Source organism: Heliangelus exortis, chromosome 13 (genome assembly GCF_036169615.1).
Source record: "Heliangelus exortis chromosome 13, bHelExo1.hap1, whole genome shotgun sequence".
Classification (NCBI taxonomy): Eukaryota; Metazoa; Chordata; class Aves; order Apodiformes; family Trochilidae; genus Heliangelus; species Heliangelus exortis.
The window spans coordinates 12,120,321-12,142,659 of record NC_092434.1 but is presented as its reverse complement, the minus strand read 5'-3'; the positions used below and the strand labels follow the sequence as shown (position 1 = coordinate 12,142,659).

The 22,339-nt window shown below is 41.6% G+C and overlaps 1 protein-coding gene across 6 annotated transcripts in view; it reads left to right on the top strand.

Annotated features, from left to right (window-relative positions):
* The window catches only part of ZNF423 (zinc finger protein 423), a 230,619-nt gene that overhangs the window by 116,860 nt on the left and 91,420 nt on the right, over positions 1–22,339 (top strand). For all 6 annotated transcript variants that reach the window (XR_011728477.1, XM_071756851.1, XM_071756848.1 and 3 more), the window contains one exon: positions 15,841–19,064. Coding sequence is in view for 5 of the 6 variants with exons in the window: in XM_071756851.1 (XP_071612952.1) it covers positions 15,841–19,064 (3,224 nt within the window). In the remaining variant the exon portion in view is untranslated. The remainder of the gene's footprint in view (positions 1–15,840; positions 19,065–22,339) is intronic.

Genomic DNA, 22,339 nt, shown 5'->3' with positions numbered 1-22,339 from the left:
TTGTAAGGATCATTAATGTTCAGACTATATTATCAGGTGTTCTCTAATGCACTTTTGATGAGCTTTAATGATGCTTGCTGTAGTATTTTTTCATCTTTTCTCTCCCTCCCCTTTTTTTTCTGCTTGATTGTAATAATGACTTAACCCAGGTGGTAGACTCTATCCAAAAAGTACCCAAGGGAAATATTATTCCCTAGTACCAGCAAACATCACAGAGAGTCACTGAGTTCACTGTGATAGTTTCCTCAGTAGAGAAGATCTTGGCTCTCCCCTTGGGTGTCTGGACCTGCCCCCCATTTACATTCCAATAATTTGGCTTTGGGAGGGAAAAATGGCAGAAAGAAACAAGATAAAAACCATAAGTGGAGAGGAAAGACAGAAGCGAGTAATGTACAGTAACTTTTACAATTATTGATTTCTGATAGAAAATAACTTGTCACAGAATAAGATTCTGGAAAGCATTTGGATCATTTGAAGGTTATTAAGAAGTAGCACAGTGCAGTTCAAAATTGCAAGGCTGAGTATATACAAGGATAGAGATTTTTCTCTTTGGGTATCATGGGTTGGAGTTTGGTAGTGATTCGTGCTAGAAAATACTTCCGTTTCTGGGAAATATGTCAAATTTGTCTTTGGTATTTGTCTTTTATAGCTCTCTTAATCTGCACTGTCAGTCAGGAAACTTATTTTAGAAGCCATAGTTTCATGGTCCTTTTTATGCCATCCAATTGCACAGAAAAGCAAGATTTAAAGTAAACATCACAGATACACTGTAGCTTCATTGAGGTGCCATATAAAAGAGCAAAAGTGAAAATACAGGCAACAGTGAAAAGAAAACATTACAAATGCCTTCAACTGAGCAAGTTCTTTGTAGTAGTGAGTTTGCAGAGTGTCAGATATCACTCACTGTGTGCCATTAAGATTTACTGGCAGTAGCCAGCGCCTGCACCGCAAGCAAGAATAAATCATGTTGGTTGTTTAAAAGATGGTCTCTTGTAAGTTTACCCAGGTTTACAAGCACATGGGAAGAAGGGGGTTCTTTGTTTTCTTATTTTTTCCAAATCTCGGCATCATTGTTCATAGAAGAATTCAAAAGTAAAGTACCCGGGAAGAAAATTATGCTGTTAGGTTGCTTTTGGCTACGCTATATTGAAAGCTATACTTTGCAAATGTAATCTGTTCACAGCAAATGGTGTTCAAAGGGAGAGGAGTCATGTTGTTGCATACAATGTTTTCCATTTTCTGTGCAAAAGCTTGTTTAAATTATTTTGAACCCCTTCCATTTCAATGTCTTTTCCTGGGCAGCAGCTGAATGTGTGTCCCTGTGTCCCCAGGCTGGGCATGTGGCATGGGGAGTCATTTGGCAGCATGGTTGGCAGGGTGCTGCTGGTGGGGAGGCTCAAGCAGGACTTCTCCATCAGTGGCTGCTTTATCTGAGACAAATTTTCTTTGAGGTTGTTTCTGCTTTCTGAAAGCACTTTGCACCATCTCTTAATCTCCCCAATTCTGCCCCTGTTAGGCTGCAGGAGCCCCTTAATTTTCTCCACAGATAGGGCAAGACTGGGAGGACACAGTGCAAGTCTCCTAAAATGGAAATGAAAAACCTAAGTGATATCTGGCCTGAAACTGATTTAGATTTCTCTTGGAAAAAAAAAAAAAAAAAAAAAAAAAAAGGGGCTTTTTAAGTGGTCTTTTACTTCTGGGAGCATGGTTTCCCTCCCGAGTGAGATGCATTTGTGTCAGCTGTTTCTATATTAAAAAAAGTCTCCTGAAATAACTGCTCTTGGCTTGTCAGCATCTGGCAGTGACTCCCCGTGAAGCAGGCAGCACCAAGGTCCCGTGCAAAGGACCTCACCCCACCTCTCCCCTGCAGAGAGGGGGTGTCCAGCCCCGCTGGGGTCACAGGTGGGGCAGCCCAAATGGATTGCACTGCGGCTGCTTCTGATGTCCCTGGCCCATGCATGCTCACCCCGATTAAATTTCTCTTCTTGTCAGTCCATTAAACCTCCCAAAGTGATTTGTTCTCCCCAGAGAATTGAGGGAGAGGGGGTGGAAAGGTAAAAAGAGAAAGGAGAAAAACAAAGAAGGGCTGGGGGTGGTGGGGGGGAAGAGGAATCCAAAAATGAGTAAAACAGAGCTGCTGAATCCAATAGCCAAGTATTACATTATAGACTCCCAGTTTGGATATAAACAAAATGTTTCCTGAGATCAGAACTGCATCCAAAAGTTAGAAAAATTGTTTTCCAGAGCTGCAACAGCCATGCTCTGTGCTTCCTCAGAAGTAGGACAGAGGCAAAGTGCACCCCTTGCACCCCTCTCCTTACAGCCTCAGCCCCCTTCTTGTGCCCCCCTCCATCCCTCTCTGCACACCTGTGCATGCATCCGACCCTGGTTTGCACTGGGAGCAGCAGATGGGATGGTGTTGAGGGGCTGCTTATGTTTCATCGTTGGATCCTTGGGTGATTTCTGCTGCCTGGTGCAGGCAGCTGGCTGTTCTGACTCCTGAAGAAATGATGGCTCTTGCTGCTGCTGAGTCCTCCCCTTCCTCAGGCCAGGTCCCAGCCTCTCAGGTCAGGACAGGCACCATTTTCTGCCACTCACCTTGTCTCTGCTGGCTGCCCTGGGCTCAGCTGCTTGCCTTCATCTCTCAGACGCTTGGGCCAATTTCTGTCATCTTCTCATAGCACTGTGTTGGCTTTCCATGCATCTTGATGGCCTTGACTTACTGTGACCTACTGTGACCAGCCAGCCTTGTTCATACATTGTTTGACATCTCTAAATTGGGTGAGTTCTGTAGGCTGGCAGTGTGACTCCCCTGGCACTGTGTCACATTGACCCCTAACGTCCTTTCAAAGGAGGTGGGGACAGAGCAGGGCAAAGCTGGGTCTCTTGGCAGGTTTCAAGTCAAGCAGGTGCTTTGTTTTGAGGAGTCTGCATCTCTTAAAATATCATTCAGCCAAATGAGAAGCATTTTCTAAGAAAAAAAAACCAACCCAAACATGCCAAAAGAGTATGAATATTGTCACCAAAGTTAATAAAAGTAAGGAAATTAATACTTATAGTTGACCTCCAATGCCTAGGCACAGTGGGGTGTAGCAAGGAAGTAGTTAGGAAGGCACCATGGTGAGCCTTAGTGGTGAATTACCTTATTTTTATTAACTTTCTGACAACCTCAGTGAATTTCCTTTCTTTTTATTAAGTGATTAAAAAGCTAATCAGATCATGTAATTAAAATACATAATTACACAATCTGAGAGTTTTCCATAATTACTGTACATGGTAAATATTGTTACCTGATAACACTGCACAAAAACTGTGACAGGAATTTGTGTTGGATAGTTAGGAGGTGTTTGCTTTCCTTTGGTTGCAATGGAAGCTTCTCTAATGACATTAGATAGGTGGTAAAATGTTTCAAAATGGAAAATGTAGCAAAGCTCTAAAATAATGACTCATTTATCTTTTTTTCTTTTTTCTTTCTTTTTTTTTTAATACTTTTGTACCTATCGGGCAGCTGTTGTATTTCTGTGCATCTATAAGTGCTTTTTCCTTTGTGCTCACACCTCTGCTTTGTATTTTGTTAGGCATCACCCACTGGAAAATGGGTGTTTTGATACAAAGCAACACAGTAAGGAAGAAACCAGATCAGATCCAGTATCTTAATTCCAGCCAAACAACTAAGATGGAGTAATTAAAATGGGGTAATTCTTAAGCCTGTGTACAGGCACTTTAGGGTAGACATGATCCTGCAACCTTCCTGATCTCAGGAGGTCTGGGGATGTGGTTATGTTCATAGGAAATCCAAAGATGCAAGGTATGATAATCCTAAATAATGAGAAAGTGTTTCTAAATAATGAGAAAATGGTTTTATTTTTTAAAAGAAGTCTCATTTGTCTTTAACAATTGGCTCATAGGAATTCAAGACTGTAACCTCTAAAGTGAAGTGTTTAAAACCATACTGTTACTGTCAGTCTAATATTTACTCAGAAGATGTGTTCCATTTTTTTCTACAAAAGACATTGAAATCCTTTCTTAAATGCAGACAGATAAGTTGGTCTTGGTGGGGAGCTGAGGTTGGTACTTCCTGTAACTGCTTAAAAAAAAAAAATAAGGTATCTCTATGTGTGTGTATCTGGAGTACCTTGTTCTGTCTCTCCTACAGGACACACCGGAGTTGCTCGGTCTGATTGTGTCTGGACAGGGAGCTTCAGCCAGGCTGTGAGTTTATGCCAGTGTGTGAGCTTATGCTGCTTGAAGTCACTGTTTTGCCTCCTTATGTCAGTAGAGATGGGGTGCAGTCTTCCAGTTGCGTTTCAGTAGTAGGTCTTGTTAACTCATCTCTGCCACACTGTATCTGGGGTTTTCAGGCACGTGAGTCTCTAGGTACAGAAAGCCAAATGCTTTTTCTGTACCTGTAGTTTCAAGGTGCTTTTTTGTAGGATAAATTCAGTTTCTCCTCACTGCTTCCTCATTCTTTTTACTGAGTTGTTTAGTCTATTAACATTCCCAAATACCTTTTTGTAAGGATAGCCAGTCTTCATTATGTTGGGTGGACTTAGAGGGCAAGCTATTGCTATAGCTTATCCCTTTATTTCATTTAATTCTCTGGTATCAATGCCAATGTCTGTGTGAGACTGCTCTCAAATGGAAGGAGTTCTGTTTGGGAGAGACAGTGGGGAGAAAGATACTTGTTTCCAAGTGTCAAGATGTTTGCTGTCCCTCCTTCTCTTCAGGGATAAATTGAGATGATACAAAGTATGCTCTATCCCTAATTTTAATCCCATTTAAACAAATAATTGTGCTCTGCACCTTTTCTCATTATAAATCCACTCTCTCATGTATCTGTGGCCAAAGCACAGAGACATTTCCTAACAAGAACAAATTGTCCAGTTCACATTTTTGGGAGGAAAAAAGCCAACCACATGCATGCATTCAGGTAGAAACCTTTATTGCTGGTTGAACTGGAGCTATCTGAACACGGGTAATCAGCACCCAAGACTGTTAAACAAACCAGGAGGAAGAGATCTTTGCTCTCTTAGGGAAGGGCAAGGACTTCCCTTTGCTCTTCAAGGACAGTGCTGTCCTGTTTGGGTGTGTGGGCAGTGTGGTATCTGCAGCTGAGCCTGGAAGCACAGCCAGGACTGGAGGGGAGGTTTCTGCTGGGCTCTGTGTGTCTCTTGGCAGGGGCAGAACAGGGCTGGAGGGGCTGCCAGCTCCTGCTTGGGTTCCCTCTGGCTCCCCAGCTGTGCTGCCCCTGCCTACCTGCACTGATGAGCATCCTCTCTACAGGAGGCCTTCTCCTGAGTGTGGCTGGTGCTGGCTGACATCCTGCAAAGCTCCTAAAGAATTTAGAAAGGCTTAAGAAGTCTCTCTGCAGACTCATGGTGTAGGGGACCGGGCATTGCATGGGCTGATCTGGCTGCCTGGTGCCCACAGGACTGGGCAGTCCACTGGTGTGCTGTGACCCTGCACTGCTGGGGTGACTCCCACAGCCTGTGTGGATGCTCAGCAAGATCAGGCACAGATCCCTCCTTGGGCTGCACCAAGGGCAGGCATGAGCCCTGTGAAGAGAGCCCCCTTAGCTGTTGCTGCAGCTCTTCTTTGGGAGAGATGAGAGTGCAGTTGTGTGGTTTGTCATTGGGTCCTTCAGTCAAAAGGACAAAGCTGTGCTGGGAGAAGAGAGCAGCTTTTGGCGGGCAGTTTTGTTGTGTGGTGCATGCAAAGCTTCAGATCTCAGATGCTGGGTCACTGCCAGTTAAACTTGAAAGGTCTCTCAAGCAGCATGTTTGTTGTAGAGGGACACTGATGTACTGAGAAAGATTATTACTGAGTGGTAAACACTTCAGTTTGCTTGCCTTTTTAAAACATCATTTCTTATTTAAAATGATGGATACTGTTAGTGAAAAAGAAATAGCATTACTATACAGCATGGAATATGTATATCCCAGGCAGGCCATGCTGTTTGGCTTTCATCTTGCATAGCACAAGATCTATAGATATTTCCTTTATAAGCCTTTCAGTTATTTCTGTCAGGTATTGGTAAGAAGAAACTTCCCACCTCTGTTTAATGCTGTTCCCCTCGAGCCAGACACAAACATGGTGCAGATTCATGACCAATGTTTATCTAAATAATAGTCAGGAATGTGCTTTATATGTGTACTTTTACATTTTTAAAATTTAAAATGAACTTTTTTTAAAAAAAAAACCAAAACACTAACAAACCCAGAGTCTTAACTAATTGTTCTTTTCTGTAACACATCCTGTCCCCAAGGAATGGGAGCCATGCTTAACGGTAGTAGACACCATCTCCAAGCTTGGTTCAGGTAGAGCTGGCAGCTTCTTTGGCTCCAGGGATACTTTCTGGGTTCACTGGGGCATAGATACCTCTCCAAAACCAGGTGACTGAAGGTGTCAAGGAGCTACACTCACCAGACTTGTGGAAGCTGGGATGTTCACAACTGCAGCTTCATTTCCATTCACAGTGTTTGCATGAAATCTCAGCTCTGAATTCATGAAAGAGAGAGGGAATACATGCACCTTTCTGAAAATACTTCTATGTAGAACTGGCTATATTTCATATTTATGTCATTTGAGTTTTTGAAAGTGTTGGGCAACTGCTGTTGCTGTTGATTCCAATAGGATTGATGTGAAAACACAACACATTCAGAAGTCTGACCAATAATGCATATGCATAGCTATAAAACAGGTTACTCGATACTGTCTGTCACATGTAATTTATTGATTTTTCTTCCCCGGTCCTTTGAAGGCAGTATAAAATCTGGATGTTGCTGCTTTTTACTGTTTGTTTATTGCTGAGTAATTTCAGCCAACATGTGTTTTTCAGCATTAGGTCTATTCATCATCAACGTCAACCCCATTAAGTTTGTAAGTGCGTCACAGTTTTCCCACCTAGATCAAAATGAGAGTCTGGAACAGCCTTCTCCTTCTAACTTAACAAGCTGGTTTTATTTTCCCCTGCAACTTGCTCTAATAATATGACCAGCTTTAAATTCCTCAGGCTGGAAAGCTTGGCAGTAAAGTCCTGTGCAGGGCTGAGGTTTGAAACAAGAGGTTTTTCTCAGGTTTAGAAAATGGCAATCAACATCTCTTCTACTGAGCACTGGTGGAAAATACTCATTTAGGAGCAACGGTCTGTTCTTGGGCTTTTCATCCTTGAAAGACAGGGACTGCAAACCCATTTTCCTAGAGGTCAGGTCACTCCATAGCATCAGTTGAAGATCTCATCATAGAAAACCATCCTGGCAATTCAGTTACTTTTGGTGACACTAGAAAACATCTGGGGACTCTGGTCCTTGTTTTTTTCTGTCTTAGTAATTCTTTTGCCTCTGAGTTGATACATGGCTAAAAAGATGCAACAGAGTTCTGCAGAAATGGAAGCACCACTCTAATATTTACCTATGAGCACAGAAGCAGATAAGCATTTGTCTTAGCTGTAGCAGCAGCTTATTGCAGAGGTCTTAGCAAAACTCTTTGTCCTAGTTTGCCACTGCCCCAGTTTTAAAGACACTTGCTCCTTCAGAATGCTGCTCACTTGCTTATGCACAAGCTGAACATCCTGTGGGAAAGTGCTGCCTGTCCTCATCAGTGCTGGCTTCCAGGTCTCCCTGTTCACCATGCAGGATATGACCCTGAAATGAATTTTATGAATGAGCTAAATGGATTGTAATTGATGACTTTACTTCACTTGAAAGTACCATTCAGGAACATGATAATAAGCACAGTAAAACCTTAAATTAAATCACACCAATCTAGTCAATTCACAGAGAAAAGTCTGTCTCTCTTTAATTTTGGTTTCTGAACTTATTGAGTTTCCCCAGACAGCAGCCAGTCCTTGTTTCTGGTGCTCAGTTATGGGTATGAACTGAGGGAAAGCACTTGAGCTGAGTCTCTCTGACCACACGTGCCTGAGGGTACTCAGGAAAACAACCTTAGAACAGGTGCCTGCTGTATTTGAGAGCTAACTGAAGAAATGGGATGGAGGAAATAATAAATCTAGGAAATGAATCTTGTGCATTTCATCCCACCAGAAAGACTCTGCCACTGGCCACATCACCAGTGGTTCAGAGTCTCAATGCTTGGGGTTTGTGCTGTATAGGGAGTGCCCTCCCTGCTGGCAGTAACAAAACATGAGGAAGGGAAAACCTCTTTATGTCTAGATGAGAGAAAGATTTTTCTTGCATATATTGCGGAGACCTTTATGGAGGCTGATGCTCTTCCACCATTCTGGGCTGGATTTTGGCTCTGCAAAGGGGACAGTGGGGGGTCCAGGGGTGGCCCCGGTCCCGCTGTGATGAGAGCAGGCTCTGCACATCTGCCATGGAATCTGCTCAAAGCATGGCAGCCACCCTGCTTGTATCCCTAGGTTTAGATAAAAAATGAAGCAGGCAAAGCTCTTAACCACTCTGGGTTGTCTCTTTGTTTTGTATAATAAGTGTTGAAATAATGATAAATGTTGACATCAAGTAGCAAGAAGTGCAGAATATAATTGTGTGAGTGTAAGGCCAGTAGGGTCACGTGAAGTTTGTGCTCTGGATAACATAATCTGAAGAAATACTGCTAACAATTAACAAAATTATTGCCATGTATTATATCTAATTTTATAACTAATCATAATAAGTAGTAATTATTCAACTAGGATTATTTTTCTAAGGTCTTTGTAATTTCTTATATTTGAAAGTTGTACATGTCATAGCTGAAAATATTTTGTAGTATTCTCTTGGTGTGACTGTTCCATCTGTGATGTGTACATGTGACCTTGTGTACATTTTTGTTCTTTTAGATGTGTTTTACAATGTGACTTCTTGCTAAATGCTTTGTAGGTATCAAAGCAGACAAGAGTGGCACAGGGCCCCCTAGATAGCAGGGTAAGCATGAGGAGCAAGCTATTAAAATCTTTCTGTTAATTCATTGATGATTTTGCTGGTATCATCTTCTAATCTCACTTAAAAAGACTGAAATGTACATTTGAACATTTCCGAAGAGCAAATTGCTAAGCAAAATGTATATATAATGCTAACATTTTGGTAGAAATAGGGTGAGTTATTATTGATTCACAGAGCACGACAAAACATCACTGCATGAATTAGCAAACAGCTGTTTCTAATTTGAGTTTAGAACTGTACACAGAGGAACTTGTTTTAGTGTTCACTCCTTTCATTTATAATGAATTTTAATCACCGCTACAGGTGAGAAAAATGTAGAAACAAGCTTGTATCTTGTGGAAGAAACAAAGGAGAGACAGATGCTAACAGATTTACAGTCTGTGATAAAAGGAATGTTTTGGTACACTTTACATGTAATTAGAGTGCAGCTGTTTTCAGTCCCAAGTCCATGATGCACAGCAGAATATAGTATCTGCTGCTTTTCCAAAGGGAGTAAAGAAAAACAGTGATTCAACTCTGAAAGCATTTAGTTTATTCCTAGATCTAACATAAAATTTTCTCCTCCACCCTTTATTATGCCATTTATTGAAGTGTGAAATAACTTATTTAATGACATGCTAATTTTTTCTTACCAGCAAAATGCACACTGTTTGACATAAAAAAAAATGTTAAAAATAATTTTCTGATTTTATCCTCTGTGTAAAATTATCTATCATCCCATCAATGGTCACTACTAAGTCTTGATATCCCTGCTAACGGGAGACAAGGGCTCAGGCATGTCTTACTCTGGCTTAGCAAATTTTTGGATATTAACTAAGCTTCAATAGACATCTTTGTGTGTGCTTTTAACTTGCAATGTAATAAAGACTAATTACATGCATCTTTGATCACTACAGAAAGATTTAAACAAAGACAGCCAGGTTTTAAATGTCTGTGTGTAACACTTTATCTGCAGCAAACATCCCAGCAAGTTTAATGTTTTAAATTCTGCACTACATCTTGTGCTGATTTTGTATTCTAAATGCTAAGTTACTCTCTGCATGAGAAGAAAAATTAGATTATGTATACTTTTCATTGAGCCAGACGTCTGTCTGTCTTTTTTTTAAAAAACTCCACTTAAAAAATGAATTGCAGTGCAAAGCTGAGAAGTTGGAAAAAGAGTTACTAACTGTTGGTAATTTAGGCCAACAAAAATGTTTACCACATAAGCATATAATTAGGTATAACTGCATTTTTCCCAAGTCACAGATAATGAAAGCACCGCCTGTGGTGCCACTTATATTAGCACCTCTTAGGGTTTTATCCAATTTTAGGTTTGCTTTGAACATTTCATATATTTTTAATGTATATATTTTAAAAATGGCATAGTGCCTTAAAATAAAAAACTATGGAGACTGTTTTGTGGAGACACTAAATTGCTGAAGTCTAAAGCTAAGATGCATGTAGAGTTCTTCAGAGCAGCCTGAACTTCCCAGGGCCGCCCCTCCTTAGTGCCTTGGCTAAGGGTGGGTTGGTCGGTTGCATGATTATTTTTGTAGGGATACTTACGAATAAGTTGTAGAAATCTTTTTTCCCATTGTTTAGCCAAGTGTGTTTGAGTGCTCATGAATGCTGGGTTTCAGTCACAGCTCAACAGTTACGATACCATTCAGAGATAGGTGCAGTGTCAGCATAAAAAGGCTTCCATTGCCACAAGAGATGGTGGTTTGCAGTCTGCTTTTGCCTTCTATGACACAATGAACAAAAGTGTTCAGTGCAGCTATTACATGCATAGAAAATTGACTTTGGAATATTAATGATATTTTTTATTATTTACTGTTTTTTATAACTGCATGTCAGATGTGCAAGAAAATGGGACCAAACACTCCAACAAAAAATTTAAGCAAAAAGTTGTCACAGTGCACTGAAAATATTGAAATTTAAAATGTTTGCTATGGAAACTTGACTTGCATTATTTCACACTAGCCCTGCAGTGTAAATGAGCAGCATATGCTATGAGGTTCTTACTATAATCCATTGTAATGCTCTATCCTTGCCTTTAATACATAGTGCAGCAATGCAACATTTGCTGTGACTAGTACTGAAGATCTTTCAGTCCTCAGCCTGTGTATTGTATCCGTATAGTTAAGCATTTGTGATAATAGTAATTATTGAAATTGATAGCATTTCTGTCAGGCCTTCCATCTGAGGATGTCTCAGGGTTTCACAGCTATACAGAAGTAAGCCCTACAATTTGCCCTTGAGGAGCAGATGGCTTTTTTCTGTTATGGAGATGAGGAGATGAAGTACAGTTCAGAGGCATGTCTTACGATGCTAAGCTAATTTTCAAAAATAACTTACTTGTTTGGATGCTAGAATTCCATCAGCTCTTAACAGCCTAAAGAGATTTGAGTTCTTCGACCATTTTCAGCTTGTGTGTGATGGAGAGGCTCAGAGAGAAGCAGGAATCTGAACTTAAACTGCAATTCTTTACTCAATGGTTGATTTTTTTTTTGTTGTTGTTGTGTTAATTTCACTGTTTTCTTTTATGCACTAGCTCTGTGCTACATGAATAAACCTCACAGAATAACACCTTCCAAATCTAATCTCCTTGGTTTACTGCATGGAGACGCCTTCTGGGCTCAGGAGGGGAGTCTTGAAGTTGCCTCTTTGGCCAAATATATTGGCCTGGATATTTTGTTGATGCGTAAGCCGGTTGTGTGGCCTCTGCTGAGCCTCGTGGTGCTCATTCTGTGCTGCTCTCTGCACCCTAACCAGCTGGAGTAAACTTGCCCCCCACACCATGCAGGTCACACTGTGACATGCCCGCAGTGTAGGGGACACCTGAACCCTCCACATGAAGGGGACAGAGCTGGGAGGTTTTTACTGGAACCCAATGATACTCAACATTGGTAAAAAGAAGGGTTTAGGCAGGGATAAACTTCAGATCTGGGCCAGCAAATGGGGTCTCTGTGCTTACCTTTTGTTCTTAAGTGAAAAAGCAGCTGGCTGGGGGGTAGCCTGGGTTTGTGCACAACTCCCCCAGGGCTGGGGCCATGTGGGTGACCAGGCAGCCGAGCAAGCCTGTCCCTCTGCAACTGCTTCAAATGGAGCTTGGCTCAAAGTCTGGCAGGAGCACAATGTTTCCAGCTTGCTGTGAGCAGGGAGAATGGGGAAAGTGTTTGCAGGGACTCTGAAACCGTCTCTGGTTGATTTTATTTCTATTAGCAAAATAACTCTGGAAATAATAAATATATCAGCGTCATCAGTGTATGCTGAGCTGGCAGTGCTGCTTACTCCTGGCAATATGTGCTGTGCTGTATTGTCTCCTTTCTAAGAGAGATCACATTTTTTAAGACTTCCTTTTATTGTTTTAGCTTCACAAGTAAATTTCTGAACTTGGGTCATGTTATCTGGAAGATAAACAGAGAATGCAGTATGATTTATACTACAGTTTGGCCAAATTGCTCCTATTAGAAGGAAAAATACATTTATTGAATGCATTGAGGGTGGAATTAGCTCCTCAGTGATGATGATAAATGCTTGCAGTCCTGTAAACGTGCTGAACATTAAGTTGCTAAATTACTGTACCACTTTGAGATTGATTATCAAGTTTGGCCCTTTAAGCTTTATGACCTGCACATATATCCTGAGGACTACTGACATCCTGAAGCTTCCTTAATGCTCTTTTTTTTTCCTAATTAAACTTTTTATTGAATTTTCTTACCCTTTTAATACTTGTTTTGATTCTCCTATGCACAAATGACAAAAGCCTTGCACCAGCCATGTGATTCTCTATTTTAGAATAGTCCCACTTTGCAGGATTAGCCATTTTTAATGACTTTAATCTCCTTTTTGAAAGTGATTTTTCTCATTCTGCTACATTCCTTTGATTTCATTAATGTAGAATTATTATTCTAACCATCATTGCCAGACATGTCACACCACATCTAAAATATATCTTCACACTAAAATATTACTCTGGTAAAATACCTTTGAATTTCTTTCTCAGTTCATTATAGGTCTTTTCTTCATTTTAATATGGCAAGTTAAAATTAATAGGGCTATCTTTCATTCCATAAAGAGATTAATGATAATGAGTTTTCCCTAATTTCTTCAGTTTAGACCGTTAGTAGCTTAGTATCCTGTTTGTAAGGAAGTGAGGGAAGGTTGTTTCTGGGCCTTAAGATTTCCTATTTTAAAATTTTTTTTAATCGTAAAAGTATAAGAAAATGGTGCAATAAAAAGAACCTAGAAGTTAAGCATGAAAATTGTTGATAGGTCTAAATCAATCTAACAAAAGAACACGGTCTTTGCTTTCAACTGTTAACATAAACGGTTTCATTTTTATTAGAAGCTTAGCTTTTCAATTTGAGAAATGTTAATTTTTAAAAATCCAAATTATTTTAGCACAGCAACGTCTTTGTGCATCACTCACAAATACCAGCTTGCTTTCATTTTGTTTTTCTGAATAGCCCAATATGTTTGAAGAGCAGCAGCTGGAGGGGAACTGGCCATGCTTGGATGTCAGAGTGCATTTTGAGGTAGATTGGTTTGTTGCAGAGGAAAAAGAGACCTAAAAGATTTGTTCATTTTGTATGGTGGGCAGTGTAATGGTTGGCACAGGCACCTATAGATGTAAGGAAGTTAAAGCAGTTGCCCTGGCCTGTGTTACCACTGGATTTGGCCCACTGCATCTACAGTTTCAAAGCTGAACAACAGAGCTTTATTCACTGGAGCCTTTTTAAGTGCTCCAGGTTCTTCCTGGTGCAGTCCTTCCTCTGTCTGCAAAAGGGAAGATATTTAAAGTGCATATTTTTTAAATAATATTTTTTCCAAAGCGGATATTAAAATTATTTTAGTTTCAGTTAGCAAGACCGAGCAGTAAGTAACAGTGGTGGTGTGATTTTTCTCCTGTTGTTGTTTTTCTTCTTCTTCCCCCTGTAGACAGCAGTAGCTCCAAAAAACGCAACATGTGCTGCCCTAGTTCAGGCCCAGCATCCCCCTCTTGCTCCCCTTTGTCTCCTTTCCCCTGGAGGAGCCCAGCTGGCGAGAGGAGGGAATTAGCCAGCCCTGAGCTACCCGCACCTCCCCGGGGCCCCTAATCCAGGCGCTGGCAGCCGGCTGCCTCCTTCCCTCTGCCGGCCCGTGGCCACAGGTCCGTGGGGATGGAGCCCTGGATGCGGCTGGCGGCGGGGATGGGGGGACAGGGGCTCCCGGGGGGCAGAGTGAAGCTGTGCTGGCAGCAGGGAAGGCAGTGGAGGGGTTTATATTGGGAACATGAGGCTTTGTAGCAGCCGTAGAGAGAGAGCGACTCATGGTTGGGGGAACGAAGCTAGCGAAAAGTTTATGTAAAAATCAGGAGCTCGTTGCCTGTATTTTTGGTCCAGGCTCAGCTAGGCTCGCAGGAATTAGTTGAGCACAAAGACCTTGAGCATCATAGAAGTGTGGGTGCTTTCTGAGAGCTGGGGTGCATTTTGGGAGGGGAGGAAGTGTGTTCTTAGTGTCTGGCATTGCTCTGGATCAGGTTTAGCTAAACGGCGAGAGCAGAGCTCCCTGGGGAGCGTGGGGCGAGGGAGCCGCGCCTGAGCCGTGCATCCCGGAAAACAGGCAGCCCCGTCGTGCCAGAAAAGTTGTTTGGTGAGTTTGGTTTAGTCTGTCCAAGATAGCTCTTCTCTCTCTTCCTGGGATGAAAAGGAAGATCTTTGCCAAAGAGAGAGTGCCACAGGAGCCAGGCTCTAAGGGTGGTGATATCCTCATTAGCCAAGCCTTTCTCTGGGAGCTGCTCCGCTGTACGTGTGCTCTGCTCTGCCTGGTGACTCTGCAGTTGGCAGGCACGAGGAGTGCGCGTGTGGCAGCCTACACGCACAGTTGGGGATTTTTTTATTGGTTTGTTTTAGTAAGAGCTGAAGTAGGAGCATTAAATGTTTTATAAAGACAACGTATCTGGAGAACTGGTTCCTTTTTTGAATCTCCAAATGTATATGTGGTCAGAGCCTAACCTCATTTACACAAATTTTATTTTTGCTTTATTCCGTGGTACAGTTTTATCTTGGACTGGTGGTGTTTTTGCTTCACTCAACATTTCTGCATTTATTGGAATTAGGATATCTTCTCTTCTGTTTCTTGTTAACAATTCTGTTTGTGAAGGCTGCCAGCAATTTATGTATTTTTCCTAAAATGACTGTTTTGCTGCTGGAGTTGGTGCTGTGTTTCGTTATGGTGATATCAAATTATAAAATATTTTCCAAAGCCTCATATTGAGCAAAGGAAATAGTTATTAAAACAGAGGCTGGGCCATTGTTGGTTTATCCTGAAGCTGATTGTTTTGCGATGTCTTGAGATCTCCAGTGGTGATTTTCTGGGCTCTTTTAATTTGTTTGGTTTTGTACCAAGCAGGCAGCATTACCTTTCCTATGAATGAATGTACAGATCTCTGATTTTCTTGAGCTGTCTCAAATCCGATCCTTTTCTTTCCCTAGATGTTTGACTCTGCTTTTGAGCAGTCTTTCATTCTGTTACAGTTTTGAGACAACCACAGTGTTTTAATAGAGACATTACTTAAAACCATCTTAGTGCAGCATTTAAAAAGGCCCACAAAATCACAGGTGATCACTTAACACTGTAGCTTTTTTAAGTGTTTGCATTGCTTCATTGCACACTGTGTTTTGCTTGCTTTATTCATTGTTTATTGCTTTAGAGTACAGTCAGCAGGTGTTAAACCTGCTAAAGAAAAATGTTTTTTATTAATACTACATGTTGGCATATATGTGAATTATGTGTACAAATGTATTTTTATTTCTCCTTCTCAAACCTCCTTTGAAATGCTAGAGAGATATTTTTTTTAGTTGATTTTTTTTTATGCTGTAGTAGCAGAAGCCCATAGTGTTGTTGAGAGCTTTGTCCTTATTTCACAGATGCACTGGGAATTGTTTTTAATCTCCTTTCTGCTTTCCCATTACAGATGGTGATGACGACCCACAACTCTCCTGGGTGGCTTCATCTCCCTCCAGCAAAGATGTTGCATCACCCACTCAGATGATAGGAGATGGGTGTGATCTCGGCATCGGGGAGGAGGAAGGGGGGACTGGCCTGCCGTATCCCTGTCAGTTTTGTGACAAGTCCTTCATTCGCCTGAGCTACCTTAAAAGGCACGAGCAGATCCACAGTGACAAACTACCTTTCAAATGCACCTACTGTAGTCGGCTTTTTAAGCACAAGAGAAGTAGGGATCGCCACATAAAGCTTCACACAGGGGATAAAAAGTACCATTGCCACGAATGCGAGGCTGCGTTTTCTCGCAGCGACCACCTCAAAATTCACCTGAAAACCCACAGCTCCAGCAAACCGTTCAAGTGTACTGTGTGTAAACGTGGGTTTTCATCTACCAGCTCGTTGCAGAGTCACATGCAAGCTCATAAAAAGAACAAGGAACATATGGCAAAGAATGAGAAAGAGGTGAAGAAGGATGATTTTATGTGTGATTACTGTGAAGAGACATTCAGTCAGACTGAAGACTTGGAGAAGCACGTAATGACACGCCACCCACAGCTTTCTGAGAAGGCAGATTTGCAGTGTATTCATTGCCCTGAAGTATTTGCAGACGAAAACTCGCTGCTCTCACACATTCATCAAGCCCATGCCAACAAAAAACACAAGTGCCCTATGTGCCCGGAGCAGTTTTCTTCAGTGGAGGAAGTCTATTGCCACTTGGACAGCCACAGACAACCTGACTCTAGTAATCACAGCATCAGTCCTGACCCAGTCTTGGGGAGCGTGGCATCCATGAGCAGCGCAACGCCCGACTCCAGCGCGTCGGTGGAAAGAGGTTCCACCCCAGATTCGACCTTAAAGCCCTTGAGAGGCCAAAAGAAAATAAGGTCTGTGGACAGAGAGGAAGGCCAGAACTGGTCTAAAGTTACTTACAGCTGCCCGTACTGCTCGAAGCGTGATTTCAACAGCCTTGCTGTTCTGGAGATCCACCTGAAGACCATTCATGCAGACAAACCTCAGCAAAGCCACACATGCCAGATCTGCCTTGATTCCATGCCTACACTGTACAACTTGAATGAACACGTGAGAAAGGTGCATAAAAACCATGCCTATCCCATGATGCAGTTTAGCAACATTTCTGCCTTTCACTGTAACTACTGCCCAGAGATGTTTGCAGATATCAATAGCTTACAGGAACACATCCGTATTACTCACTGTGGCCCAAATGCTACCCCTCAAGATGGCAACAACGCTTTCTTCTGTAACCAGTGCTCCATGGGCTTTCTGACTGAAGCAACCTTGACTGAGCATATTCAGCAGACTCACTGCAATGTAGGAAATTCAAAATTGGATTCCCCTGTCATTCAGCCAACACAGTCTTTTATGGAAGTTTATTCATGCCCTTATTGCACAAACTCCCCCATTTTTGGCTCCATCCTGAAGCTTACAAAGCATATTAAAGAAAACCACAAGAACATTCCTCTGGCACACAATAAGAAGTCAAAAGCAGAGCAGAGTCCAGTTTCTTCTGATGTTGAAGTCTCTTCCCCTAAAAGGCAACGGCTTTCTGCTAGCGTCAACTCAGTGTCTAATGGTGAATACCCGTGTAATCAGTGTGATCTAAAGTTCTCAAATTTTGAAAGTTTTCAAACCCATTTAAAGTTGCATTTGGAACTGCTGTTGAGGAAACAGTCTTGCCCTCAGTGTAAAGAAGACTTTGATTCCCAGGAGTCTCTTCTGCAACATCTCACCGTACATTACATGACAACTTCAACTCATTATGTCTGTGAGAGCTGTGACAAACAGTTTTCTTCGGTGGATGATTTGCAGAAGCATTTGTTGGACATGCATACTTTTGTGTTGTATCACTGCACCCTTTGCCAAGAAGTTTTTGATTCCAAGGTATCTATCCAAGTGCATCTGGCAGTCAAGCATAGCAATGAAAAGAAGATGTATCGTTGCACAGCCTGTAACTGGGATTTCAGAAAGGAGGTGGATCTCCAGATCCACGTGAAGCATAGTCACTTGGGGAATCCATCAAAGTCTCACAAATGCATCTTCTGTGGTGAAACCTTTAGCACAGAGGTAGAACTGCAGTGCCACATCACAACTCACAGCAAAAAATACAACTGCAAGTTTTGTAGTAAAGCTTTTCATGCCATCATCTTGCTTGAAAAGCACCTGCGGGAAAAACATTGTGTTTTTGATGCTAGTGCTGAAAATGGAACGGCTAATGGCATGACCCCAACGAATAAGAAGACAGAAGGGGCAGATATTCAGAACATGTTAATGAAGAATCCGGATACTTCCAACAGTCATGAAGCCAGTGAGGATGATGTAGATGCCTCTGAGCCCATGTATGGCTGTGACATTTGTGGGGCTGCCTACACTATGGAAGTCCTCTTGCAGAATCATCGTTTGAGAGATCATAACATCAGGCCTGGGGAGGATGACTGTTCTAGGAAGAAAGCAGAATTCATCAAAGGTAGCCACAAGTGTAATATCTGCTCAAGGACCTTTTTCTCAGAAAATGGCCTGAGAGAGCACATGCAGACCCATCGAGGCCCAGCTAAGCACTACATGTGCCCCATCTGTGGGGAACGCTTCCCTTCACTCCTGACCCTCACAGAGCACAAAGTCACTCACAGCAAGAGTTTGGACACAGGGACGTGTCGGATCTGCAAAATGCCACTGCAGAGTGAGGAGGAATTCATCGAGCACTGCCAGATGCATCCAGATCTCAGGAACTCCCTCACTGGGTTTCGTTGTGTTGTCTGCATGCAGACAGTCACCTCTACCCTTGAGCTGAAAATTCATGGGACGTTCCATATGCAGAAATTGGCAGGAAACTCTGCAACCTCGTCACCCAATGGCCAGGCCTTGCAAAAACTCTACAAGTGTGCATTGTGCTTGAAGGAGTTCCGGAATAAGCAGGACTTGGTAAAGTTGGATGTAAATGGCCTTCCCTATGGCCTGTGTGCTGGATGCATGACCAGGAGCACCAATGGACAGTCTTCAGGCTTGACTCCACAGGAGGTGAATGAGAGGCCGTGTGGCAGTCTGAGGTGTCCAGAGTGTAGTGTCAAATTTGAAAGTGCTGAAGACCTTGAGAGCCACATTCAGGTGGACCACCGAGACCTGACACCTGAAACTAGTGGCCAAAGGAAAGGTACCCAGACGTCCCCTGTTCCCAGGGTGAGTACAGCTGAACTTTAAAATGTTCAAGGGATAAAATGTAGACTTCCAATGTGACTGAGAACTGATATGATGCTTTTTAAAACTGTCACTTTATAAAAAATCTTGTGCTACTAAAAAATCCAACCAAAATAGGAGGAAAAACAGACTGACACCTTAGAGATTGCTTGGCCATGCAGGCTTCTTGATTCCTAGTGGCAGTGCATCAGATTTTTGTCACACATCTTGATAGGTGGGGACTGAATTTGTCCATGAATTCTGATGCCACTGAACTGGCAGGTCTGGAAAAACTGGGGCATTTCCATGAAAAACCCGAGATGCTCAATATCCAAACCAAAGGAAATCTGATCTCTTATGCTTGGAAAATGAGATTTTTTTCTTACCAGGGGACTAATCATGAGCAGGAGGATAAAAGAACTTTTGAGGAAAAATGCAGTGCATTCCACTTTAAACCCAAATTCTCACCTAAACTAAATTTCTTTGTTAAAGAGCTTGTCCTCATGGATGTCTGTAAGGGTGAACATTCTGAGGTTACCTGTTTGTCTGTATGCATGTGTGTGCCTGTGAATGTGTGTGTGTATGGTTTTTAAAATTTATTTTAAAAGGATCTGCTCCATGGCTCTCCCTTAAGATTTTTTCTTAGCAAATCTGGAAATTGTTGTCTAATGCAGTTTACAAAAAAGTGTACTCTCTGGTAATGTTTGCAGATAGCCTGCTTTCCAGTTTCTTAGCTTACAAGATACTTGGGAACATGCAGATCCAACTAAGGTTTCAGAAGTCTACTCAGGAGATTAATATCATTTGCAGTTTATAATCTTCCAAAATTATTTGTTGATGTTTTGGTTCAAGAATGGGCCAAGTCAGTCCTTCCTCTGTCAGGAACAGATGGAATGAGAAGTAGATTTTGGAAATCTTCTCTGGAGACCACCAGTAGACACATCTGAGTATTGATATCATCTGACATTTTTAATTAAACATGATGGGGTGAGATTTTCAAAAGTATCTAAGGAAATTAGGCACCCAACTCCTAATGAATAATTCCAGCCGTAGATGCCTGTTTATGTCAATCTGCTAATTAAAGCACCTCCAAACACATCTTACTGCATTAAAAGAACCTGAAAATACCATTCAACTACAATACCAGAGACTCAGCAAGTAAGAGAAGGTCCTAAGTATGTCCTGAAGACCCAGGCTGAGATGTGTCCATTGGTGCTGGCTGTGTCCCCAGTGGGACTTGGTAGCTTTGGCTCGGTACCTGGGCCAGGCTGGGCAGCAGCATCTGGCTGAGCTGGGCTCTGTGCAGCCAGCACACTGCCTGCCTCAGCACCCTCTGGCCTCACAGCCCCTGTTACAGGCTTCTGAGGTAATCCCCACAGAAGGTTGCTTTTTTGGGGTTTTTTTTTTTAGTAAAATATTCCTTCTGGGTACAGTGAATGTGTGACTAAGGCTCCAGGCACACATACCTCATTCTGCCGAAGAATAAGGAATGGAAGTATCCCTCCTTTGGTGGGATGCCTTTTGAGAGTTCAGCTGGGACTCTGCCTAGGTCATTCTCTTTCCTCCTCCTCCTTCTCAGATCTTTACTTCTGTCTAAATTCCTTAAAACACCTCTATTCTCTTAGGTAGGACTAATTCTTACTTCACATGGCTGTGCCTATAGCCTAAAGTATTTAGGCTTTTCTTTCCTTTTCACTGTCAGAAGCAGCATCCCTGGCCATTTTCTCCTCTGATTTCTTGCTTTAACTCTTTGTCTTCAGTGAGAGTTTCCCTGCTTGTTCTCTCTACTCAGGGGAAAGCTTTAAGTCCTTTAGTAAGGTAAATGCTTTGAATTTCATCCCGTGAGGAAAGGTCTTATTTCCTCTGCAAAAGATAATGAAAAATCAGCATTTGTGATGATGGCAAATGGCACCTTCAACAAGTGTCTATGTCCTGCATATATGCTAATATCAAAGACCTTTATGGTAAGCATCCCAGGAATAGATACATTGTTATTAGGAACAATTCATTATCTTACCCTTCATTATAGGTACAAGACCTGAATTCTGATATCAGTTATGTAGAAACTATTGGTCTTTCACTCAGGTGAAAGACTTTCACTCATTTCTCAAGGCAATGAGTGCCCTGTGCATCTGCCTACCATAGAGGTTTTAAAATAATTTTAAATGGTCATAAATTCCTGTATCTCAAGAATAGAATTTACTTAACTGGCTTCATAGGAAAGCTGAGCAAGTTGATGTGATCTCTCTTGTCATCTTGTTAGCATGTTGTTTACAGGTAAAATACCATTTGACTGGAGCAATCTGAAGTGGACAATGCATGTGGAGTAATCTCCAGCTATCCAGACAAGAACTGCTTCTCTCCAGTTCTTGAGCATTTCTGCATTGCTCTTTTAAACACCTTATTGATTTTTCCTTCTTAAACAGAAAAGCAGTTGAAGCTTAGGAAAAGGTACAGACAGAAAAATAGCAAAGGGAGATTAAATTTTAAACAGTAGGCATATACTTCAGAGTAAATAAGAATAAGCAGAATGAAATACAATCAAATGAAAAAGGTGACAATGAAATAGAAAATGCATAAATACTTTGAATGCTGGAAATCACTCCACCAGCAGTTATACTTCTTGAATTGAAGAAAAAGGAATTTCATGAGAAAACTTAAATTAAGTGGAAGGGAAGAGAAAAACAATTATTAGCTCTTGATTTATAAAAGGGGTTTAAAAGCATATAATCCTTGAAAATGCTGCTGTTTTCTGTCTTCTTCACTTACATTTTAGTGTTGCAAATAACCAAGAATAAATATGAATTCAGTACATGTGTTTCTAGGGTATCTAACTAGGATCCAATTCACAAAAGCGGATTTTCAGATGGACAAAGTTTTTGTCTCCTGTACATGGAAACATGTGCATCAAAGGGTCTCTGGTAGGAGATTTTAAGTGATGTCAATGTCTTCTGTATGAAACATCCCTTAAATATGCTTTTGAGTAAAAGGTTGCTCAGTTTTTGTTTGACTCTTATGCTTAGTTCTACATGAACTGTTCTATTGAAATAGGACTAAAAGTGTTATTTTTAGATGAGCATCACAAGTGGATGTATCATTCTTGTATCTGGTGCATGTAAAGCTCAGAACCTTTTTTCATTCTGTCATGATTGCATCTGAGGTAATGCTTCCATTTTTCTGACCCTATTGCTGTGCACATGAGCTTCAATTTTGAATACTTTTTATTAATTCCTTTTAGTATGTCTTCAAGAGGAATGTGCATGTCTTGAGAAACATGA